The sequence below is a fragment of the Plectrocnemia conspersa genome, unplaced genomic scaffold (assembly GCF_051122295.1).
Source record: "Plectrocnemia conspersa isolate PC_06_02 unplaced genomic scaffold, ASM5112229v1 ptg000001l, whole genome shotgun sequence".
Lineage (NCBI taxonomy): Eukaryota > Metazoa > Arthropoda > Insecta > Trichoptera > Polycentropodidae > Plectrocnemia > Plectrocnemia conspersa.
Window position 1 is genome coordinate 1,743,681 of NW_028277165.1, and position 24,445 is coordinate 1,768,125.

A 24,445-nucleotide genomic window follows, 5' to 3' on the forward strand; every position below is an offset into this window, starting at 1 on the left:
AACCTTGACGAAGATATTTATTTAAATAGCTGTAGGTTACTATGTATTATTTTCTCCTTGTCAGTTAGCATAGGTTCAGCGGAAAAAAGTTTTTCAGGTTTGAAAATACTGTAAACCTATACGATAAACAGAATGGGCGAAGATATGCTTAAAGGCTTAGCATTATTAAATATACATAGACAATAATGTAAGCATTCAAGAGGTTGTTAATAAATTTGCAAAAAAATAAAATTAGATTTTTTATTATAATTAAAATTTCGATATTTAGTTTTTATAGAATGTAATTTTCTTTAAATATGTGTGATAATTTAAAAATTATATTATATTTATTATGTATGTAACTAAAAACATTAATATATATATAAGTGTATCATTTTTGTCCCTTTTATTATTTAGTGGTAAATTTTTGAGTACTTACCTATCTAATTAACTGGCTTTCGTAGTGAAAATATTTATAAGAAGTACAATGCCAATTGTTTAAAAAATGCAATAATATTGATACCACTGCATTACATAGGGTATGGGAAAAATGAGAGAATGAGATTGTTTTCACGAGAATCGTAGAAACAAACATTATGTAATGTTGTAAGACTGGATTAAGAGTTAAAAATTAAAAAGGATAAATAAGTAATGTAATTGTATTACAAAATATTATTTTTGTCTAAAATGAAAAACGCTACAATTTTATCAAATTAAAATTATTGTAAATATTTATATAATATTTGCAGTCGAAGCTAAAAAGGTTCATTTACAATAATGTTAAATACGCAAAAACAAATGTATACATTTGGAAAGGCATACTAAATATAATCTTCCAAGACTATTATATAGAGTTAACTCAATACCGATAAGATGTATACTTGTATGTTTCAAATAGTTATAAATTATGAATGGCAAAAAAAATATTGTGATGTTTTGATAAATAACACAACTTAAATTTTAAATAGCTACATGATGGAAGGATAAATATAGGAATTAGATAATAAATTCATTATTGAAACTGGAGCAATACACTCGTTTAAATATCGATCAAATAATTTTGTCCATAATTTTTAATTATTAATTTTTATTAAAAACATTTAAATTATTATTAGTCTGTTGCCGGTTGTGTTAATTTATTTTTTACATTTTAAGTCACGAATATCAGTATGAGTTTTTATATGTCTTGCAAGATACTGTTTGAGTTTGAATGTTTTTCCACACGATTCACATTTAAAGTCACAGACATCACTATGGATTCGCTTATGATTTGAAAGATTGCTTTTGTTTCTAAATGCTTTGCCACATTGTTCACATTCAATGTTACGAACACCACTATGAGTATGCATATGTTGTGTAAGCCCTGATTTAGTTTTAAATGCTTTTCCACATTGTTCACATTCAATGTTACGAACACCACTATGAGTATGCATATGTTGTGTAAGCCCTGATTTAGTTTTAAATGCTTTTCCACATTTTTCACATTCAAAGTTACAAACACTTATATGAGTTTGTATATGCTTTGAAATAATAGATTTAGTTTTAAACGTTTTTCCACATTTATCGCATTCAAAGACTCGAACATTATTATGAGTTAGCATATGCTTTAAAAATCTGATTTTATATTTGAATGCTTTTCCACATTTTTCACATTCAAATTTAGGAACATTGCTATGAATTTGAATTTGTTTAAAAATAATTTCTTTAGCTATAAATGTTTTACCACATTGCTCACATTCAAAGTTATAAACAGAGTTATGAGTTAACATGTGCCTTGAAAATTTACTTTCATAATTTAATTTTTTCCCACATTTTTCACATTCAATGTCACAAACATTTATATGACTTTGAATATGTTGTGAAAGGGCTCCGTTTCTTTTATATGTTTTCCTACATATTTTACATCTAAATTCACGAGCATCGCTGTGAGTTTTCATATGTTTTGAAAGAATGTGTTTTTCCTGGAATGCTTTTCCACATTGTTCACATTCAAAGTCACGAATATGACTATGAGTTTTCAAATGCCTCGAAAGTATGTATTTATCTTTAAATACTTTGCCACATTCTTTACATTTAAAATCACAAAACTCACATTGAGTTAATGTATGTTGTATAAAACATTTTTCATATTTAAATGCTTTTCCACATTTGTTACACTCATTTATATTAGTACTATCATGCACAAGTTTACCATTAGTACATGTTTCTTTTTCTGGTTTCTAAAATTTAAATCTCATTTGTTAATTAAGTTGTAAATATTGAAATATATATAAAATCTATTTAACTATTACATGAGCGGGGTAGTAAATTTGGTGAGATAAACCATCCACACCAATAGTATTCGCCTTAAGTATATCTTTAACGTCGTGCAATTCTGAAATTTAATAAATGTTTTAATGTATTGAAATGTAACTGAATACTGAATAAAATCTAACCTGTGTCGATTTCGTCGTCTACATAGTCAATGTGTGTATCTTCGGTGCTATCGTTTTCGCATTGTACATTTAAAAACTTGGAAAAAAGCAACACTATTTAAAACTAAATTCGTTAAATGTGTAAAATGTTATATTTAAATACCTCGACTTTACACTGAATCGTGTCAAAGGGCGTAACTATTCCTTCGCACAAATCAATGTCAGCTTCTGCAAAAATAAAGTTTATTAATTAAAGGGTATATTTAATTACCAACTAAGATATTATTATGTTTGGTCACTTTAGAAATATACATATGCATCATTAACGTAAATAAAATAAGTTTATTTTTAACTAATGATATTTTTAATCTAAATTAATATCATGAAGTAGTTTTACAAGTTATTTAATTCAGTAAGGAAAAAAGAAAGAAATGTAATGGATAATACCTGTTTTGATAAAAGCTTGATGCATTGTAATTCAACGGCAAGTTGACAGTAGATTTTGGTCCAAGTACGACGAATTACGAGCAAAATAAGTTTTAAAATGTATTACATTTTAATTATACGTTTGGATTGAATATTTTATAACTGAATATAAAATTTCTGTTACTTGGTGATTAGTACGGTGTAACGCTCAAAAACCACTAGTTGTTAACTAAACCCAAACCTAACCTAAACAAATTTACCATTATACCACGCTAACATGTCACAGGTAAAGCAGTGGAGAGTAATAACTAGTGGTATTTGCGCGTTGCGTCTTGCTAATTAACAAGTACCACTATTGTTAAGAAAAACAGCTTATTGTTAACTGCCACGAGATAGAAATATTTTTAATCGAACGTAGAACGAGGCCATACTTTTCTTTTTCTCATTGTTTATTTACGAACTCAAACGCATTTCCTACTCAGACTTGTCCATGACGTCAAGCACGCGCGGCTTCGCAAACGATCGCAATTAATTTAAAAAAAAAAATTTTTCTTTACAAATAATAATATAAAATAAAATAAATGATGAAAAACAAATTTATAAAAATTAATCATAAATTACTTAAAATAAAACATACATTTTTAAACTTATAACATACAAAAATAATAACTTACATTATACGAATATTCCGTGTTTTCATTACATTCCGATAAATCTGACATATTTTATAAAAACTATAAATAACAAAAATTTGTTATTGCTGCTTTTATAATAAATAATGATTTCAAATGTAAATTTAAAAAATACTTATAATTGCACTGAATTTCGCCTGATTTCAATCAAGTCTTCGTTATCCGAGAGAAACTATACACCTTCAAATTCGAGATATGAATAATCGGAATCATTATATTTTACGGCCATCGCTATAAATATTATTTAAAGTAAAGTTAGTTTATATTAAAATATTTGACGTAGTAAAAATAATTGAGAAGCTCGGGAATATTATACGCTTCGACGTAAATCTCCCGACAACTGGCAAACAAATACCGACGCACGTTTGAAACGCCATCTGATGCGTGCGTCAGAGCGTGAGGCACCTTGCCTTAGCTCTCTCGCTCTGTTACACACACATCTCGCTTCGAACGAGAGTAAAGGGAACATACACACTGTCCGACCCAATCAATAATCTCTCTGATGAAGGAGCTGATGGTACGACTATAATATATTTCTACACTAGTCTGAAACCATTCACAGTATGTTTACAATATCAATGAAAGGATATTGGTATAATCATATCGAAAAATCTACAAATATTTCACAAGATCATATTAACCCACTAATTTTCAAAATCGGCGATTACAAAATTATACTTAAACTTAATTATAAAGATAAAATTACCATCTTGCTTTAGATTAATAAATTATGATAGTTATAGATAATCTTCATAATTTAAATAATTAATGCATGTATTTATATTTTAAGGTTTCTTAATTTATCTCATCTTGTTTATTATTATTTCATCTTTTTAATTTTCTCTTGTAAACTAGAAAATGGATATAAATCAGCAACTACTAGTTTTTTTTAATAATCGTTTATTTATTAAAAAAATAAAATAAACTAGTTATTTTACGCTATTTTTATTAAAACCAGACTGCTTACTCAAAACTCCATTAATAAAAATGTAATTATCAGTTTCTGATTATTTTAATAAACAATACGATTTTTTTTATTCGCAATCTGTTCGTCATGCCTGTTAAAATACAAGATTTACGATTTATATTCAGGCGGTTTCATTCAGATCATTAAATTAGGAATAGTATGTAGCTGCTAATCTCGATGAGCTTATTTTTACTTTAAAAGTCATGAATATCTCTATGGATTTTCATATGTGTAGCAAGATACTGTTTAAGTTTGAAAGTTTTTCCACATAGTCCACATTCAAAGCCACAAATATCACTATGAGTTCGCAAATGTTTTGAAAGATTGCATTTATCTACAAATGCTCTTTCACATTGGTTACATTTAAAGTCACGAACATCGTTATGAGTTCGTATATGCATTGAAAGAGTGTATTTACTTTTAAATGCTTTTCCACATTGTTCACATTCAAAGTTACGAATATCGCTATGAGTTTGCAGATGTTGTGAAAGTCTTGCTTTAGTTTTAAACGTTTTTCCACATTGTTTACATGCAAAGTCAAAAACATTGCTATGAGATTTTAAATGCTCTGAAAGTCTTCTTTTAATTTTAAATGCTTCTCCACACTTTTTACATTCAAAATCACAAATATTGCTATGATTTCGCATATGGATTGAAAGATTGTATTTATTTGATAATGCTTTTCCACATTGCACACACTCAAAGTTACGATCATTGTTATGAGTTTGAATATGTCGTGAAAGAATGGCTTTAGTTTTAAATGTGTTTCCACATTTTTCACATTCAAAGTCAGGCGTATCGCTATGAGTTTGCATATGCCCCAAAAGTCTTCTTTTGTCTATAAAAGCTTTTCCACATTGTTGACATTCAAAGTCACGAACGTCGCTATGAGTTCGCATATGTGTTAAAAAAGTATATTTACTTTTTAATACTTTTCCACATTTATCACATTCAAAGTGACAAACAGTGCCATGAGTTCGCATGTGATATAAAAGTTTGCGTTTATAATTGAACATTTTTCCACATTGTTTACATTCCAAGTCAAGTACATTGCTATGAGTTTTCATATGTGTTTTAAGATACTGTTTAAGTTTAAATGTTTTCCCACATGTTTCACATTCAAAGTCACGAACATCGCTATGAGTTCGTATATGAGTTAAAAGAATGTATTTACTTTTTAATACTTTTCCACATTTTTCACATACAAAGTCACAAATGTCACTATGAGTTTTATCAGAATCCACATGCATACAATTTTCTCTTTCTGGTTTCTAAAATATAAATTTCATTCTTTAGATAAGTTGTAAATATTGAAATACATATTGATCTAAATCGATTCAAATATTACTTTAATGAGAGATAAACCGTCCACACCGATAGTATTCACCTTAAGTATATCTTTAACATCATGCATTTCTGAAATCAAATGATAATTTAAATATATTGAAATGTAACAGAATGCTTTATAAAATCTAACCTATTTCAAACATGTCGTCTACGTCGTTTATGTGTGTATCTTCACTGCTATCGTATTCGCATTTTACATTTGAGAACTTGAAAAAAAAACTATTTAAGATTACATTCGTTAACAAGTGTAACATGTTACGTTTCATTACCTCTACTTTACATTGATTCCTGTCAATGGAAGTAAATGTTTCTTCATCCATTTCTACGCCAGCTTCTGCAAAAATGAAGTTTAACTTATTTAATATCTAATTAACCCATACGTCACAGTGCCTTGAAATGAACAACGTCGTCCGGTGGAGATCGCTCAGCGAACATTAAGCATTTATAACCAAGATATTAATGAATTCTTGATAAAATTTATTTAAAAATGGATTATTCCAAGTATAGAAATAGTTATCATCTGGTCAATATTTTGGAGTTTTTAACTAATCAATATGATGCGAAAAGTGACGACGTAAACGCTGAGATTTCGTTGCACGAGTACATCAAACTATAGTGTAACCCAAAAGCGTTTAATTTATATTACGAAACAATTTTTGAAATAAAAGAAATAGTTTTATCATTTATGTTGTTAATAAACAAAAATTACAAAAATATGAGAAAATAAAATTTTAAATTATATTTTATTTTTTGAACTAAAAACAAAATATGTTAATTTTATACATATACAGTAGCGGTCAATGAAAGGCGTCCACCCACAGAAAAGAGACAAAAGCAGGTATATTTTTTTGTAATGGCTAATGTTTCCGGAATGATTTTTTTGCATGGACAGGATTCCTTTCTTTCATTATTCCGGCAGTTAACGACTGGGTTTTGAAGTGTTTACATGATTTTGTGTTCAACTTGCTAAAAGTACCACAATTGACAATATCGAAGAAATGGGAAATTTTGATTCTGGCTAAAGAAAAATTCAGCAAAGTAGAGTGCACTTACACAACTGTGCTAAATTGCATAAAAAAATATGACGATTCCACATCTTTACAAAGAAAGATCAATTTATCAGAAGATCGGTTATTAAAACAGATTTGTTTACGAACAGAGTATATTGTAGCTAGTGGAAATGAAATAAGCGTAGAAACTGTCAGTCGTCGACTTCCAGAATCTGTTTTATATGCAAGGATGCCGGCGAAGACTGTTTTTATTAAAGGAAATGAAATCAGACAAAAGCAAATTTAACTTGTTTGGATCAGATGGAATCCACTATGTCTGGTGAATGTCAGCTGAACGTTTGAGTGACGAGTGTATTAAGCCGACAGTCAATTATCTTACAGGTCAGATAATCTGGTTCTTCATATCATGGGGTAGGACAACTAGTATTTATTGATGGGACAGTGAACGCCAAAAAATACAAAAAAATATTGGAAAACTTATTTTCAATTATTGAAATGCATTATGCGCACGAAGCCTAGTGCATATTCAAGAACGATTCTGCACCATGCCACTGTGCTAAAATTGTAAATGTTATTTTTGGCTATTAGCATGTATCAGTTAACATGAAAAATAAAATAAAAATGAATATTTTGCCTCTATAAATTCAGGTGAAGAAATTTATCACACATAATGGCATTTCTACATTAGAATGGCCAGGTAACAGCCTCGACTCAAGTCTAATCGAGAATCCGTGAGTTATAATTGGAGCAAAAATTCAAAAGTCTCCGTCGAAATGAGAATTGATAGAAATTTTATAAAAAGTACGAAGAAATTTCAGAACTACACATAAAAACATTGGTCGAATCGATGCCTCGAAGAATTGATGCAGTATTACGAAAGAAGAGATTACCAACTAGATATTAAATTTTGCTTTATTTGTAGCTTGTATAATTATAAATATAATGTAAGTTTCAGTTTCTAGCCATAATATATGTATATGCATTTAAGGCTGCTTTATCTATTAACTCCAGAAATAGACGAAATGGCCATCTTCTAGTCGGTTTTACACATGAATTTTGTCTGTTGTGTCAACAACTCCTTTTGTTTGGTTGTAGTGTATTATTATTTCTGACTTCTTTTTTTGCCTTCCGCCGATTTATTGTCACGAAATTCAGTCCTCAAAAATGCTACAGACCTTCTGACTTTAAGTACATAGGACAGCAATGTCATATCTTGAATGAAATCAAAGAGACTAGAAAATTGTTTCATATCTTTGGATTTAAGGAGCTCCCGAGGAATTTCTCTCTTATTTGCTCTGAGGGTTCCAGTAATTGTTAATTTTTTCTCACGTCACGCCTCGTTAGGCTGTAGCAAGTCAATTACATTGCGTTCTCCTTGGTTTAATTCCCGTCTGTTATATATTTGACCCGTGTATAACTGTAAATTTAAACTAAATTAAAAACAAATTCAGAAACTACAGCAATAAAACAAGTTTAAACACCATATATTACCTGTAAATTTAAAGTACATGTATGCTGTTTCCGAATCAACTGCCGCCCATATTTTAATCTCATAATGGCCTGGTTAAGCTAAATTTACATTTATACAATATACTGCTAGCCTAAATGATAATGTGAATAACATATAAATATACTGAAGATGTTAAAATAAAATATGGGAAATAAATAAATAAGCATACCTTTTGTCAAATTTCACGTGTGTGCCGGGAGTATAGTTCGCTTTGTATAAATTTACAAATGTATCGAAAACAATTTTTATGGTTTGCTTTTTCTGTCTTATTCTTTTTCTCTTTCAAACGAAAATCTAATTCTGGATATGGCCACTGAATAAAAATACTGTTTGAACGGTTCATTCGTTGTCCATATTTCTTTGAACTGTATTTTACGCCTGTTCAATCTTCCAGAAGATAATAAAACGCTTCAAGTTTGATGCGATGTATGGGAGAAGTGTCTTTTTTTCGATTTATATTGACGTTGTTGCATTCGCACTGTCTGTTTATTTCGTTGCATATATAATTTATCATATTCTCAGAAACAAACGAATGGAAGGCATCCTTCATCGTGATAAAATTATTACTGGAATTGGTCAAGCCAGACAGATTTAAATAATTGCCAACCTATAAAAAATAAATATTTTAAAGTCAATAGTATCGAATAAACATTCTAAAAAGTATTTGCCAACCTAGTTATAGAATGTCTTGGGGGATTGGATTTCCACGTAAGTTTTTCACTGTTATCGCGTTTATTTAAATCTTTTTCAGCAGACATGACGTTATTTTCAATATCAATATCACTCTAGTCCGAATCTTGCAAAATTATTAGCAACTCTTCGTCGGTTACAAGCCGATTTCAAAAGTAACTTAAGAAATATAATGACGGTTTAATTCGTACTGCATGGTTTTTCGGGTAACGGTGTAGTTTGCGTTTAAGCGTTGAAGGAGTAAGAGCATATGCAAGCGAATTTCTCGGTTAATTGTCTCAAGTATAAAAATACCATAGTGCACAAACACAGGTAACAGTCTCGAATAGTGTTGTTTTTATTTTTCTCGCAATATCCGATGATAAAGCATAATGATTTTATTTAATATTTATTTTTTAAGACTAAATAATTTTCACATTCAAAATCACGAAGGCACGGCTGGGTTAACTTGTAAACAACACCCAACGTGCAGAATATATGTCATTAATGAAAATACAATTGGGTTCGTACCAATTGATGATATTTTAACAAACACTAATTTAATGAAGGAGATATTTTAACTGTAAAGCAACAAATTATTAAAATTTATGAAACCTGTTTTGATAAACGCCATTGTAACTCAACGTCAGTTGACAGTAGTTGTTTGGTCCAAATACGGCGAATTATCGAGCATAAGAGAGTTAGAAATTCTTCGACGTTTATTTTATTATAAACAATAAATGACACCAGGCGAAATTCACTTTATAATAATTAATGTTTTTAAGAAAAAAATATCTATATGTAAAAATTATAATGGATGATCCAACTTCAGTTTCGAAACTTTTTTTAAAAATAAAAGGATATCTTCGGATTTTTTTATTAATCGAACATATGATGTATTTAATTAATGAAAAAAATATTTAAATTAAATTAAGACCATTGTGACCTAACAGTTTATCCCAGATCTTGATGCTCGAAGACGTACACTAGAATTCCTCGAAAATAATTGTATTGTCGACAGAATCCGTTTCAATAAATGTTTAGCGAAATACAACTTTCTGCGAGAATTCAGCGATTCAATATCAAATATGTCAGATTCATCAGAGTGTATTGAAAGTACGAAACATCCTTATAATGTAAGTATGATATCAACATTTCGTTATGATAAAATAATATAACAAATATATTTATGTTGCAGGAAAAATTTTATATATCGAAGTCGGGGGATGTTTGGAGCTCACATCATCTATCTTTAGGTTTTTTGGTTTGGTTTCGCTGAAAACATGTGCTTGGCGTCTTATGTTTCAAAAAATTCACAAGGTTCTGATGCTCAGTACAAAAGTTTTCAACACAGATAGCGAAGGCAGAAAAAAAAACTCGACTAAAAATATTTCGGTCTCGACAGGTAAATCGCATGATCTTGGCAACCAGTTGACATCACCAAAACGTGAAATATTGTGACCTGGAACTTTTCACGTAAAACATCTAATGTTGAATCCGACGTGTGGTAAGTTGCGCCGTCTTAATGGAACTGCGTGTCTTCCACATACATATATTTGATTTCGTGCTAAAAATAATTTGTTATCATACACCTATAACACTCACCGTTGACTGTTACAGTCTGACCTTCATCGTTTTTAATAAAGTAAGGCCCAATGACGCCGCCTTACCATAATGTGCACCAGTCACTTTTTGGGCATGTAATGGGCTCTCGTGAATCACACGAAGATTTTCCTGACCCTATATGTGTCAATTTTGCTTATTAACATACCCAGAGAAGTAGAAATATGTCTCATTAGGGAAGAATATTTACTTTAAAAAAACAGTTTCAACTTCCTGCTGCTCTGACACCCGATTGCTAAATTAGTCGTTGTCCATGGTCTCTAGGCTGCATTTCTTGTGTTATCTGAATTTCATACGGGTGTAGGTGTCCAGACGCAAAATGCGCCAAAGGGAGCAATAAAAAAAGCTTAAAGATAGGAACGTAAAAAAATATCTGATGATTTAAGATATTAAAAATTGTGTTTGTAATTTATAAACAACACTTTTTTTATGAAACATTTATTTAAATAAAACGATTAATTTTACAAACATATCATTATATACATGTTACTGGTTTATAACCATTTTCATGTTTACACTTTTGCTATTAACTACTATACAATAAAAATAATAAATCGATGGTGTTTACAATTTAAGGGAAAAATCTTGTACAAACTAGTAATGCTTGAAATTTACTTCATACTTACTATAAGGTAGAAATTATGTCATGTGTTAAATTGACAACATGATACGTTTAAGGGTAAATCTCGTTTTACATTTGTTATTACACTGACAATAAAGTTCTAAAGTTATTTTAGCTTTTTGACAACACTGATAATACCTTTCGATTACAGTCACTTTATCCTTAGTACAGGATAAAGTGACATTATGTGGCACATTACTTAAAAAGAAAATCTTTAATGTAATGTGCTACATAACTAAATTTCTTTGTATGTATCATATTAGTTGTAAATCAGTAGACAATATTGTGTTTAAGGTGGTGATTTGATTGACGAAATATTATATATATATGGGCATTTAAATAGACTTCTTTCTAGGGTTTTTTGTTATTGGGGTATTTCTTCTGATATATTTACAAGTGTATTATATTTAAATGCGTTTACGCAGTCAAAGTCAAAAAAATCGTTATGTGTTTTCAAATGTTTTGAAAGATACTGTTTGAGTTTAAATGCTTTTCCACATTGTTCACATTCAAAGTCACAACCACCGCTATGAGTTTGCATATGTTGTGAGCGTGCTGCTTTAGTTTTAAATGCTTTTCCACATTTTTCACATTCAAAGTCACAAGTATCGCTATGAGATCGCATATGATTTGAAAGAATATATTTATCTATAAATGCTCTTCCACATGTTTCACATTTAAAGTCACGAACATCTCTATGATTTCGTATATGTTTTGAAAGATTGTATTTAGCTATGAACGTTCTTCCACATTTTTCACATTCAAAATCACGAACACCGCTATGAGTTTGCATATGTTGTGAAAGCCCTGCTTTAGTTTTGAGTGCTTTCCCACATTTTTCACATTCAAAGTTACAAATATTGCTATGAGTTCGCGTATGACTTGAAAGAGTGTATTTATCAATGAAAGATTTTCCACATGTTTCACATTTAAAGTTACGAATATCTCTATGAGTAAGCACGTGTTTTGAAAGAGTGAATTTATTTGTTAATGCTTTTCCACATTGTTCACATTTAAAATCACAAACATTACTATGTTTTTTATGAGTTTGCGTATGTCGTAAAAGATTACTTTTAGTTTTAAACGATTTTCCACATTTTTCACATTCAAAGTCACAATTATCGTTATGAGTTTTCATGTGCGTTGTAAGATACTGTTTACGTGTAAATGTTTTTTGACATGTTTCACATTCAAAATCATAAGCACAGCTATGAATTTTCATATGCTTTAAGAGACTTACTTTCATTTTAAATGCTTTTCCACATTTTTCACATTTAAAGTCACGAACGTTGCTATGAGTTTGAATATGTTGTATAAGATACTGCTTGTCATGAAATGCTTTGCCACATTTTTCACATTCAAAGTCACGAACGTTGCTATGAGTTCGCACGTGTCGTTGAAGTGAGGTATTATACTTAAATCGTTTTCCACATTCTTTACATTTAAATGCATGAACATCGCTATGAATTTTCATATGCCTTGAAATTGTGCCTTTTTCTTTGAATACTTTTCCACATTGTTCACATTCAAAGTTACATTTTTCTCTTTCTGCTTTCTAAAATAAAATTTAGTTCGTAAGATAAGTTGCAAATATTAAATTATATAAAAATCTAAATCTATTCAACTAATACTTTGGTAGCGTTATAAATTTGGTGAGATGAGTCTTCCACACTAATAGTATTCGCCTTAAGTATATCCTTAACATCGTGCATTTCTGAAAACAACAATAATTTAAATATATAGAAATATAACGGAATGCCGAATAAATCATACCCATTTCAAACATGTCGTCTACGACTTCTTCGTGTGTATCTTCGCTATTATAGTATTCGCATTTTACATTTGAGAGCTTTAAATAAAAATGTATAAAAATTATTTAGGCTTACATTCGTTTACAAATGTTACATGTTACGTTTCATTACCTCGACTTTAAATGGAATTGAGTCGACAGAAGGAAACGTTCCTTCGCCCATTACTATGTCAGGTTCTGCAAAGATGAAGTTTAACATATAATGTCTAATTAACTAGTAAACAATATATAGAATATATGGCAATGATGAAAATATAATAAATTTGTTTCAACTTATACTTTAAAATAAATATGGAGAACTTATACTAGTTGCTTAGCAAAATCTTTTTTTTTAATTGCGGTCAGAAAAAATAAAAAATATTAAAATCGTATTTACCTGTTTTGATAAACGCCATTACGTCAAGTTGACAGTAGATTTTTGGTCCAAATACGCCGAATTATCTAGCATGAGAGACTTAAAATGATTATTTTATAGGAAATAATATATTTAATATGTTAGCCAAAGTCATTCAAAATTTAAATGACATTGCTTAACAGTCGCATTGTAACTATATATTTATTGTATAATTAACTTAAATAAATAATAATAACGTCTCAGGAATGACATCAGCACACCGTGTTATCACATATAACACGGCTTTATCTCGCGTGATTGTATTTATTTAAACGCTGTTGTTTATTACTCGCGACCTCTGCGAAAGTCAGTCAGTGACTACTGAGCACTACAACGATATGGAGGCTTTGATGTTCGAATTATCTTCTGGCTCTGTGGAATACTATGAGACCAAAGAAATACCTACTTTGCAAAAGGAGAACGATGTCTTGGTGAAGGTGGCTTATTCAGGAGTGTGCGGAACAGATATACACATAATAAAGGTGAATACGGAGAAATTGTGTAAAATATCTTTTAAATAATAATTATCATATGTAGGGAGAATTTCCTTGTAACGATAAAAAACAATTCACGATGGGCCATGAGTTTTGCGGTACTGTAGTCAAGATCGGACCAGCTGCTAGATTTAAACTTGGACAGAGGGTCGTTATTGATCCTAACAGGTATTACTACTTCAAACAATTTTTTGTTTAAATTCTGTGATTTTATACAATTAAGACGTAATTATATTGTAGTGGGTGTGGTGTGTGCCTTAACTGTCACAGCGGCAAATATCATCTATGCAGTCAAGGTGGAATTCTTTCGACATTAGGAATTTGGCGAAATGGCGGATGGGCCAATTATTGTGTGGTACCTGATACTCAAGTTTTTGTTTTGCCAGACGAGATAAGTTTTACTCAAGGTTCGGTTTAAATATATTGATTATAAATGTGATAGTTTTGCACCGGTTTGTCTGACTGCGGTTGTCACTCGCGACAGTCCAGGTAGGTGGTCGGGCCTAGCCTTTGTCCACGCAGTAATCTGAAGCGAAAGACTACTTTGGTAACCGAGCGTTCACACTGTCGGCGACGGCAGAATTGTACAGCGAAGTACGTAAAATCTGTTACAAAAAGAGCCTAAAAAACAATTAACACTTCTTAGAAGTATAAAGCGATGAAATGCCGTCGACTTAATTTCGATATGCAAGTTCACTAAAGTTGATTTTTCAATAATATATTTCAGCTGCTTTGTGCGAACCTTTATCTTGTTTGGCTCACGGATGGGATAGAGTCGGACATATTCCAGTCGGAGAGGATGTTTTAGTAATGGGTGCTGGGATAGTAGGTATTTATCTATAATTATTATTTACCTACAGTACGCAATACATACATACATTTTATCACAAAAATAAGCTATCTCGCCTAAATTTACTTTATTTTACAAATATATAAAACCAACTATGTATGTGAAACTAAAACAATATACTTGTATATTAAGAAAGTCTAAAACAAAAAAAAATTCATAAATTATGTCACAGCCCTCCCCCCTCACCCTCTAAACCTGTGACATCTTTTTTTACAAATAATAATACCAATTCTACGAAACTTGTGGTGCACGCGCTATTTTTTAATTCACGACAGTTTTAAAATTCGTGTCTCCTAGTGTATAAGATTCGGTTGAACTCTTCGATTCCGGTAACTTTTAAGTTGGACTTGATCTGACGTGAAATATAAAGCGGCTATTTAATTATATAAGATGTCCGTACTAACTTAAAAATGGTTCGGTGATTATTTCGGACAGATTTTTGTGGACATGAAATTTCCGCTTACGAAATATTCCAGACAAGATTTTTATGGACACCGATTATTACAAAAATAAAATCTACAGGACAGATATTGTTTTAATAAATAATTACAAATGATTTCGTAAGTATTTGAATTATTTAACTTGCAATGTTGAAAATTTTAATATTTAAATTTTCAGTTAACATATTTAATTTTTTAGCTTGTCATTTTATCCGTCAAATACAAATGATTTTGTTTATCGTCAATTATTGATATAATTTCATTAAAATTAAAATAAAGCGTTAAAACAAGGGCCCAGGACAGGCCAGTCAAACTTAATCACTGGTATGGGGCAAAAATATAAGATTTAAAAAAAAATATAAGATTAAAAATATAAGCCGCAAAAAAATAATAATATCTACGAAAATTTTGTTTGTAAAATGTTTGCAATGTAACATTTTTTTAGTTTGCTCCAGCTTTTGTAAACAAAAAAATCCGTGGTAACCTTTTTGCCCGGCGCGCTAATAATTCTCGAGATGAGAATGATTTCAGATTACTCAAGCCGCAAAAAGTTTACTGTGGGCCGCATGCGGCCTGCGGGCCGCGAGCTTGACAGGCCTTGTCTATTACGTTTCATCGCCGGCCGATTAATTATTATAATTATTATCTGAATTTGTTTAACATAATTTTTTTAGTCATAATTCTGTAAACAATTATTTTGATGTTCAATCAAATTTCATTTAACGAATTGCTTGGCAACATCTAAGCTTTACATTTCCCTCACGATAATGCAATGTAAAATAATTGTACACAATATTTAAATAAACAATAATGTGGAACAATATTGCAATTATTTTTTCGTGATAATATTTGGAAAATATGTATATTATAAATTTGTGATTACGTGAATATAGTAATAATATAATAATAACGACATGCCACACAGCAACACACGTGTGTATAATTGGTATACAAAAATATTGTATAGATAAAAGTTTATCGTTCGGTCAAATTTTATAGTTTAAGAAGAGTAATTCCATCATTAAATACTTACGAAAATATTTTTACATTTTATGTGAATTATTCATTGATTATAAGGATTATATTACATTAAAAACTTGTATTTATGGATATTTTTAAATAGTTAAATATAATCTCGAATGAACATTTTATATATATATATATATAGTTATATCATTTTAATAATAATCAGTGTCCGCAAAAAAATTGTTGAGAAATTTCCTGTCCAAAAAATCTGATCATACTTGGAAATATACTTAGTAAATAGTAAAAAAAATGTATCAGAGAAATACAGAAGAGAAATTAAACAATCACATGATCTGTGGAGAATAATTATAAACAAAAGTACATTTTATTTTGCATAATAAACAATTTTTAGCATTTACTCATTTTAAGTATACGTATAACAATAATTGTTACATTTTGCCTTTCTTTTATATTGATTTTTCGTAACTGAATTAGTATTTTTCTAATGTTGAACAATACTTTTCACACATTATTACATGTACACTGTACATTACCGGAGCGCGCGGAGTTACACTACAAGGGGTAAGGGGGGGTTCAGAAGGTTATTGAAGGCATTAAAAAATCAATTAGAGGCGACCATTAAAAAATCATAAAAATCTTTAGGATGTTTATCAATGATTCACAAATATAAAAATTCATGTAATTTTACATGGGTTCTTTAATGTTTGTGTCAAATTTATTGTTTAATAATCATAAAATATGTGTATACAGGTAGTCTTTGGGCATCTCTGCTTCATCTTCAAGGTCATAGAAACGTGACTATATCTGAACCAAATACGACGAGGCTAAAAATGGCAAAAGACATGAGTAATAATATAAATTATATCACAACACAAGATATATTGTAATTAACAATGATACTTGATAATATTGTAGATCTTGGATTCTTTTACGATGCACCAGCTAATTTGAAATCTTCCGGGAAAATGTTCGACGTGATCATTGATTGTACTGGAGTCGCCATGGCAATGGAAGATTCGATGCCATTTCTGAAACCTTCGGGAAGATATGTTATCTTCGGATGTTGCAATCCAAAAGATTATGCAAGGTGAACAATTAAATCACTCAATTAATAATTATTCAAACGCTAATGATTTCACTTGTAGGATAAGTCCTTTTCAAATGTATTTACGTGAAACAAGCATCATTGCTGTTAACATCAATCCGTTTACTTTCCCAAAAGCCATCGGCTTTCTGCAGTCTATGGGTGAAAGGTAATATTTTATATAATTTATAAAGCAAGCAGTTGTTAATAAATCGGTAATTTTCAGATATATATCTTATGAGAAACTTGGAATTAAAGTGTTTCCGTTGAGTAAGTTTGCGGAAGCGTTCCGCGATTTGGAAATGGGAAAGATATCCAAAGCAGTTTTTAAATTGGAATAACACGAACCTTGTCTTATAGGTGGAGCTTAATTTAATACACATTTATTTGTGTATTAAAAAATGCTTATTTAGTTCACAATATATTTACATACAAAAAGTCAGCTTATAACATTTTATATAATAATCGTATTACATAAAAAAAAAATTGTAAACAAATGTGTATTTCATTAGAAATGCTTAAAAATATTTTAAGCATTTCTAATAAATATAACATATTTATGAATTTAATTATAATAGGTTAATTATGTTGAATAATCATGAGCTACATTAATAAAAATACATATAATATATATAGTATATATATACATACAATGTGAATTTTTATTTAAATAATGTTGGTTTTATGAGCACGAAGTGCGATTTTACGAGCGCTGAGTGCAATATTATGAGTGTAAAGTATGTAGCGCAATTTCTAAAATTAGCGTTGTTTTGAAGAGATGAAGCACTGCATGCACGTCCATTCGGATTCTTTGTATGTTTTTTTTATGATTATTGTAAATAATAATAAGCTAGTTCCAACCTTAAGGTAATAGATGGAGAGACTGTTTTTAGCAAGAATAATGAATTGTACAACTTAGAGTACATAGAACTTCAAATATATTTTTCGGCGACTGGTGGTGAGTAGGGATTCCAATCCCGGGATCCCGAATCCCGGGATCCCGGACGATTTTCAATACCCGATGAGTCCCGGGATTATAAAACATAATCCCGAATTTTTCGGATTGGTTGATTTATCAAGCACAATCGAATTATTATTGACAACATCGTTATATTTCGTGTACAAACTTGCGCGAGTTGCACGTGTCATCTGTGAATCTTTGAGGCTGTGAGTCTGAACGTGCTTTTTCAGCAGCAGGCTGCTTAGGAACCAAAATCAGATCAAGGCTTTGATGTTACTTCGTGAGTTTTATTCAAAATAATGTTTTCAATTAATTGTGTCTATGAATGTACATAGTATGTACATACATTGTCAAAAGTTCATTTTTTTCTTTTCAAATAAATATATAAGACCTTCCCTTTTTTATTTTTATTATATTATTTTCTATTTTAAGTCCAAGACTAAAATTATACGTACTTTATACATTGTACGTTATAAAAAACAGATGTAAAAATATATTGTATTATTCATTTTAAATTATTTTTATTGATAAAATAACATGAAAATTATCCCGGGACTGGTCCCGGAATCCCGGGATCGACTAATTGCAATACCGAAATCCCGGGATCAAAATTTTGGCCCGGGATTGGAATCCCTAGTGGTGAGGGATGGCAATTATACTTAGATTGAGCTTCTGCGGTAGTATTTTATTGAAAATTAATAACAATTACGTTTGATATTAAAATGAGTGGATAGTGCGCGAGACCGCACTGGTCGAGCGAGAATTATTCATTGTTTTGACCAACGTTCGCTCGCACGTATCCAGTTTAAATTTTAAAACGTATTTATGAAGTAAAAGATTGTTGGCCGCTTTCGTACCCGTTAGGACCAAAACAGTAATGGGACTCAGCAGAAAGTTCATAAGCAATGGTTTCTGAGCGTGAGGCTTACATTATAAACAAGTATCCTAAACTCCCCGATAACATGGTAGATAGCGTGTACTCGGGGATCAGAATTTTTTGCAATGCAAACGAGCGACTGAATATGTATATCATATGCGTTCGGTGAGATCTTTTCCCTTTTACTCGCGTATTAAGTGACGAGAGTGAGAGAAGTAAGAACGTGCAGCCAAGGGATCAAAACTTGACAACTTTTATATTTACTTACGGTTCGGTGAACATTGCTCTCATCGCAACTGGTCACAGGAATATTGCACATACGAGCATCAGGTACAAGGCAACTTCTCACGACGAAATTCGTCACAAATCGAGACTCATAAAATATCAGAGCAGTAAAGCACCACGATTTCAGGGCTCCCATTAAAAATCCATTGCTCCGCTTCAACTGCTCTGAGCTCCTCTCCAACGCTTTAGTGAATACTCAACAAGACATATAGGGATACCTTATAGTTATGTGGGTTGCATTATTGAGTTGCATGCAGTAGGTTCAGATTGGGATGAACAACTTTTTCCACTACATACAAATAGAAAAATCGCAATTGTTTATTTACTAGCCATGCGACACTTCTTTGTATTTATTCAAAAAGAAAATTAATTATTTATAATAAAATAGTTGGCATTGATATTTCATACATCACATTAAAAGGAAAACAACGTCAATAGGTAATTATCAATTTTGATTAAATTACATTCTTCGCTCTTTTTAATTTATAAACTTACTTATGTTTTTTCATATGTATTGAAAGATACTGTCTAAGTTTAAATCTTTTTCCACATGTTTCACATTCAAAGTCACAAATATCACTATGAGTTTTCGTATGTGTTGTGAGATCCTGTTTCCGTTTAAATGTTTTTTTACATATTTCACATTTAAATTCACGAACGTCACTATGAATTGACATATGACTTGAAAGATTCCGTTTATCTTTAAATGATTTTCTACATAGTTCACATTCAAAGTAACGAACAATGTTATGAGTCCGCATATGCATTGAAAGAATGAGTTTACTTTGAAATGCTTTTCCACATTTTTCACATTTAAAGTCGCGAACATAATTATGAATTTTTAAATGTTTTCTAAGATAGTGTTTCGATTTAAATGTTTTTCCACATTGTGCACATTCAAAGTGACGAACATCACTATGAGTTCGCATATGACTTAAAAGGTGGCGTTTATATATGAATGCTTTTCCACATTCTTCACATTCAAAGTCACGAACATCAGAATGAATTTTCATATGAAATGAAAGATACTCTTTACGTTTAAATGATTTTTCACACGTTTCACATTTAAAGTCACAAATATCACTATGAATTCGCAAATGTTTTGAAAAATTGCGTCTATAATTAAATTCTTTTCCACAGTCTTTACATTTTAGGTCACTAGTTTGGATTGCCTTTTCATTTTGTTCACATTCAAGGTCACGAACATCGCTATGAATACGCATATGACTTGAAAGATTGCGTTTAACTATGAATGTTTTTCCACATGTTTCACATTCAAAGTCACGAACATCCCTATGTGTTTGCTTATGCATTGAAAGAACCTTTTTACTTTTATATGCTTTTCCGCATTTTTCACATTCAAAGTCACGAGAATCGCTATGAGTTTGCATATGCATTAAAAGAGTGTATTTCATTTTAAATTTTTTTCTACATTGTTCACATTCATAGTCACGAACATTGTTATGAGTTTTCATATGTGCTGTGAGTTTTCTTTTCATATCAAATGCTTTTCCACATTTATCACATTCAAAGACATGAATTTGCATATGTATTAAAAAAGTGGATTTACTTTGAAATGATTCTCCACATATTTCACATTTAATTTCACGAACATTATTATGAGTTTGCATATGTTTTGAAAGAGCATATTTATTTCTTATTCCTTTTCCACATTTTTCACATTTAAATCTACGAACATCGCTATGAGTTTGGATATGTCGTTTAAGAGTGCCTTTAATTTTAAACAATTTTCCACATATTCCGCATTCAAAACCGAAAAGACTGCTATGAGTTAGCATGTGTTGCGCAAATGACCTTTTACATTTGAATTCTTTTCTACATACTTCACATTCAAATGCAAAAACATCCATATGAGTTAACATATGTCGTGTAAGTGAAAGTTTATATTTTAATGCTTTTCCACAATGTTCACATTTAAAGTCACGAGCATCGCTATGAGTTAGCTTATGTAGTGTAAGATATCTTTTAGTATTGAATACTTTTCCACATATGCTACACTCATTTTCGTAAGAATCGCTAGGCATAAGTTTAACCTTGATACATTTCTCTTTTTCTGGTTTCTAAAATTAAAATTGTATTTGTATATAAATTGCCAATATTGAAATACTAGATTCGACTGTTACAATACTTTAGTGATGTTGTAAATTTGTTGAGATAAAACTTCTGTATCTACATCATTCATCTTAAGTATATTTTTAACATCGTGTGTTTCTGAAATTAAATAATAATTTAAATATATTGAATTCTAATAGAACGAAGTATAAAATCCTACCTATTTCGATTTTGTCGTCCACGTCGTCTATGTGTGTATCTTCGCTGCTATCATATTCGTATTTTAACTTAAAATCAATAATATTATATAATTGCTTATGTTTACAATAATTGTAAAATGTAAAGTTTTGTTACCTCATTTTTAAACAAATCAACGGAAGCAAATATTTCTTCGTCCATTGGAATGTCAGCTTCTGCGAAGTTTAATACTTTTAGGAAATAACTAATTAACGACGTGTGAAATATACATCATTGATGAAAATTAAGGACAAAGGATACTAAAAAAAGTCACCTTGAAAAGTTTTGTTTATTTAGAAACGCTGCGAAAGCTAAAAAATAACGAGGACAAAGAAGGGCAAAAAGAGAACGCAATATTTTAGGTCAATCCCCCTCAAAGAAAGACATCTGTCATTTTACTTTTTGTGTACATATTTTTGCTACTATATTTACTATTTTGTTATAGTAAGACTACAAAAAGAGTGATTGTTTTGGTGAAATATTAAATTGCTATATTGCTATAAAAATTAAAAACATTCACATATATTATACCAGTTTTAATAAACGCCATTGTAGATAAACGTCAGGTTGTTAGTAGATATTTGGTCAAAATACGACGAATTTTCGAGCATTAAAGATTTAGACATGTATTAGATTTTAATTATTATATAATTTTTTTTTATCAACGCTCTAACTTTTACTGTTGCGTTTAAATAAAATCAACAATTTATTAATTGCAGATAAATTAATAAATCAAAATATCGCCAAAGGGCGGATTCCATAAATTATGTTAAATGTTTAGGGGGGGGGGTTCAGCGGAATTGTGAAATAATGAGTACATATCTCTTATTATTAAACAAAAATTGTGAAAGAAATTATTTATAAAATCACTTCTAAAAAAGATGTATACTACTTATGATAGTGTTGCCTTTGTAAATCAAAATAATTTTGTTTCTGTGACATGATGTACGGGGGTTGAAAAGGGGGGTGCGGCATGGTGTCACGCCTTGTGACATTGGGAAGAAGTCAAAATTTCACGAAAAACCTGTGACGTAAATTATAGAAGCCACCGAATACAATGAACTGAACCTTAGCGCCTGTGCTTTAGGGAGGCGTTGTTTTTAATGGAAGCTAGGAAATAGTGAGGCCGATGCTCCAGACATATTACGACAGTAGTGTGAATAATATATCAATGCGCTACACGTGTAAATAATCACAAACAATTTTCAATGTATAACATGTGTCGATTATCATTTATTCTTCGCTTGGCGAATTTATTTTATTAAAAATCATGCTACAAAAAAAATTGACATTGATGCACCAATGGTTTTTTTTTTAAATTTCAGTCGCTAAACGGTCCAGTTGTTATTAATACAATTGTGCATTTATCGTTGGTCCAGGTTTGTGAACTTCGAATTGAATAATGCTTTTGCAGTCCCACCAAACAGACAACAGGATTTTTCGTTACGAGGCTAGGCCACAACCTGACCTTACGAAAGCCATTTCTTTTTGCGTCCTTTTCTCGTTTAGTTATCCATTATCCTTGTCTCCACACCTTACCGATTTTAAGATGCAGTTGAACGCTGGACCACGACTGTCCGAAGTTTTCCGAAATTTTTTCAATAGTCGAACTAAAGTCGGATTGTTTTTGATTTCGGCAGACAGTATGAAGTAATCGGTAAATAAAAAACGACATTCCTTTTTGGTACCCCTATTACTTTAATTTATTATTATTTTTCTTCTATTGTATATTACCTATATTCACGAGTGCCTAAAATATAAGGGAGCTACTGCTCCCTTAAATTTTATTCTCGTGCACTCGTGATTAAATTCTTTAAAATTGAAAATGTAATAGAATATCAGAAAACAGTAAATTTTTTACGTTGAAATTAATTCCAATATATATTTATACAGATAATATTACCATTGCTTGATTTGCATCTAAAGACATTAAAAAATGTAAATATATTAAAAAACTACACCAAAAAAATATAATCACATTTCTCACAAACAAATTTTCCAACAATTTGAAAAATCGGCACTGACGACTCAAGATGACGGTTGTGCAAAATCTGACGATCGAAGTTTAAAGGACTACTGAAAAATTAAGAGCGGTGCAAGAGGACCAAACCAAGAGATTTCGTCTACGTCACGTCAGTGGGTCCCCCACACTACACATATGGAGTTATTAAGTAAATAAAACCAATCGTTTAACAATCGATTAAAATCTGACAACTATTGAACAAAAATTTAGTCATACAATTTCTAATTCACCCATCTGCAATCCTCGCTCTTCCTGCCCATAATATTCGCCCTAAGGAGTCACGGCGCAAGAGTAGTGACAAAACGTGATCTCAACACGCAAAGTTAACACGAGTCATGCAAATCAAGCATCAAGACCAAAGTTTTTTTAGGAATTTGGTAAAATATACTGTTACTAACTTCTACAGCGTCTAACTGGCTGCAAAATTTATACAACTCGATACCAATCTCGAAATTTAAATATAGGTAACGGATCGATTCATTTATACTTTTTAATTTTATAATAAATAGGCTCTTGATCAGCCAAGGGCAAAGCCCCTTCGTAGGACTCTTCTGTGAGGGAGGCCGACTAACCATATTCCAATCCCCTGGCGCTGAATTACAAAAAATGTTATATTCTATAACGCAGAAATTCTAATCAATAAAAGCTATTTATTTCTTATCAATATGAGT

At 30.6% G+C, this 24,445-nt stretch overlaps 5 protein-coding genes and 1 long non-coding RNA gene across 10 annotated transcripts; 1 reads left to right on the forward strand and 5 right to left on the reverse strand.

Annotated features, from left to right (window-relative positions):
- Positions 1 to 1,063: 1,063 nt before the first annotated feature.
- LOC148238351 (uncharacterized) lies at positions 1,064 to 3,238 on the reverse strand. Of its 2 annotated transcripts, none has more exons than XM_088198082.1 (5): positions 3,080 to 3,238; positions 2,557 to 2,621; positions 2,415 to 2,490; positions 2,271 to 2,353; positions 1,064 to 2,198 (listed from the first exon to the last, which is right to left on the reverse strand). In XM_088198082.1, exons 1-5 carry the CDS (start codon positions 3,096 to 3,098, stop codon positions 1,116 to 1,118), a joined length of 1,326 nt encoding a protein of 441 aa, XP_088054208.1. In that variant the 5' UTR covers positions 3,099 to 3,238; the 3' UTR covers positions 1,064 to 1,115. The 2 variants fall into 2 exon arrangements, with proteins under 2 accessions (XP_088054208.1, XP_088054199.1); XM_088198073.1 differs by lacking the exon at positions 3,080 to 3,238 and adding an exon at positions 2,841 to 3,006.
- A 1,156-nt stretch (positions 3,239 to 4,394) lies between these two features.
- On the reverse strand, positions 4,395 to 9,672 carry LOC148238352 (uncharacterized). Its single transcript, XM_088198094.1, has 5 exons — positions 9,630 to 9,672; positions 6,095 to 6,159; positions 5,956 to 6,031; positions 5,827 to 5,894; positions 4,395 to 5,749 (listed from the first exon to the last, which is right to left on the reverse strand). The coding sequence occupies exons 1-5, from the start codon at positions 9,646 to 9,648 to the stop codon at positions 4,673 to 4,675; spliced, it is 1,305 nt and encodes a 434-aa protein (XP_088054220.1). The 5' UTR covers positions 9,649 to 9,672; the 3' UTR covers positions 4,395 to 4,672.
- On the reverse strand, positions 7,730 to 9,149 carry LOC148238353 (uncharacterized). The gene is made up of 4 exons (XR_015811462.1): positions 9,018 to 9,149; positions 8,515 to 8,952; positions 8,327 to 8,436; positions 7,730 to 8,252 (listed from the first exon to the last, which is right to left on the reverse strand). It is a non-coding gene; the product is annotated as an uncharacterized LOC148238353 (long non-coding RNA).
- A 1,386-nt stretch (positions 9,673 to 11,058) lies between the features above and the next one.
- On the reverse strand, positions 11,059 to 13,619 carry LOC148238354 (uncharacterized). Its single transcript, XM_088198060.1, has 5 exons — positions 13,446 to 13,619; positions 13,182 to 13,246; positions 13,033 to 13,108; positions 12,891 to 12,973; positions 11,059 to 12,814 (listed from the first exon to the last, which is right to left on the reverse strand). Exons 1-5 carry the CDS (start codon positions 13,462 to 13,464, stop codon positions 11,624 to 11,626), a joined length of 1,434 nt encoding a protein of 477 aa, XP_088054186.1. The 5' UTR covers positions 13,465 to 13,619; the 3' UTR covers positions 11,059 to 11,623.
- A 136-nt stretch (positions 13,620 to 13,755) lies between these two features.
- LOC148238355 (uncharacterized) lies at positions 13,756 to 17,971 on the forward strand. The gene is made up of 8 exons (XM_088198240.1): positions 13,756 to 13,945; positions 14,001 to 14,125; positions 14,198 to 14,364; positions 14,685 to 14,786; positions 16,985 to 17,080; positions 17,150 to 17,321; positions 17,380 to 17,487; positions 17,545 to 17,971. Exons 1-8 carry the CDS (start codon positions 13,802 to 13,804, stop codon positions 17,657 to 17,659), a joined length of 1,029 nt encoding a protein of 342 aa, XP_088054366.1. The 5' UTR covers positions 13,756 to 13,801; the 3' UTR covers positions 17,660 to 17,971.
- Positions 17,972 to 19,758: 1,787 nt separating this feature from the next.
- Positions 19,759 to 22,345, reverse strand: LOC148238356 (uncharacterized). 4 transcript variants are annotated; one of them, XM_088198024.1, is made up of 5 exons: positions 22,283 to 22,345; positions 21,869 to 21,927; positions 21,735 to 21,801; positions 21,591 to 21,673; positions 19,759 to 21,522 (listed from the first exon to the last, which is right to left on the reverse strand). In XM_088198024.1, exons 1-5 carry the CDS (start codon positions 22,299 to 22,301, stop codon positions 19,933 to 19,935), a joined length of 1,818 nt encoding a protein of 605 aa, XP_088054150.1. In that variant the 5' UTR covers positions 22,302 to 22,345; the 3' UTR covers positions 19,759 to 19,932. The 4 variants fall into 4 exon arrangements, with proteins under 4 accessions (XP_088054150.1, XP_088054157.1, XP_088054165.1 ...); XM_088198031.1 differs by lacking the exon at positions 22,283 to 22,345 and adding an exon at positions 22,026 to 22,148 and having other exon boundaries at positions 21,869 to 21,942; XM_088198039.1 differs by lacking the exon at positions 22,283 to 22,345 and adding an exon at positions 22,026 to 22,121.
- Positions 22,346 to 24,445: the final 2,100 nt, after the last annotated feature.

What these genes read in the sequence shown, in the direction of transcription:
- LOC148238356 (XM_088198024.1), bottom strand. An exon ending in GGACGACAAAATCGAAATAG is followed by an intron (nt 21,674 to 21,734) that starts GTAGGATTTTAT and finishes ATTTAATTTCAG; the next exon opens with AAACACACGATGTTAAAAAT. An exon ending in AAATTTACAACATCACTAAA is followed by an intron (nt 21,523 to 21,590) that starts GTATTGTAACAG and finishes TTTTAATTTTAG; the next exon opens with AAACCAGAAAAAGAGAAATG.
- LOC148238352 (XM_088198094.1), bottom strand. An exon ending in GGAATCAATGTAAAGTAGAG is followed by an intron (nt 6,032 to 6,094) that starts GTAATGAAACGT and finishes TTTTTTTTCAAG; the next exon opens with TTCTCAAATGTAAAATGCGA. An exon ending in AGACGACATGTTTGAAATAG is followed by an intron (nt 5,895 to 5,955) that starts GTTAGATTTTAT and finishes ATTTGATTTCAG; the next exon opens with AAATGCATGATGTTAAAGAT.
- LOC148238351 (XM_088198073.1), bottom strand. Translation starts at nt 2,865, where the DNA reads ATGCATCAAGCTTTTATCAAAACAG. An exon ending in CGATTCAGTGTAAAGTCGAG is followed by an intron (nt 2,491 to 2,556) that starts GTATTTAAATAT and finishes CTTTTTTCCAAG; the next exon opens with TTTTTAAATGTACAATGCGA. An exon ending in AGACGACGAAATCGACACAG is followed by an intron (nt 2,354 to 2,414) that starts GTTAGATTTTAT and finishes ATTAAATTTCAG; the next exon opens with AATTGCACGACGTTAAAGAT.
- LOC148238355 (XM_088198240.1), top strand. Translation starts at nt 13,802, where the DNA reads ATGGAGGCTTTGATGTTCGAATTATCTTCTGGCTCTGTGGAATACTAT. An exon ending in CAGATATACACATAATAAAG is followed by an intron (nt 13,946 to 14,000) that starts GTGAATACGGAG and finishes TATCATATGTAG; the next exon opens with GGAGAATTTCCTTGTAACGA. An exon ending in CGAGATAAGTTTTACTCAAG is followed by an intron (nt 14,365 to 14,684) that starts GTTCGGTTTAAA and finishes AATATATTTCAG; the next exon opens with CTGCTTTGTGCGAACCTTTA.
- LOC148238354 (XM_088198060.1), bottom strand. An exon ending in AGACGACATGTTTGAAATGG is followed by an intron (nt 12,974 to 13,032) that starts GTATGATTTATT and finishes TGTTGTTTTCAG; the next exon opens with AAATGCACGATGTTAAGGAT. An exon ending in AAATTTATAACGCTACCAAA is followed by an intron (nt 12,815 to 12,890) that starts GTATTAGTTGAA and finishes ATTTTATTTTAG; the next exon opens with AAAGCAGAAAGAGAAAAATG.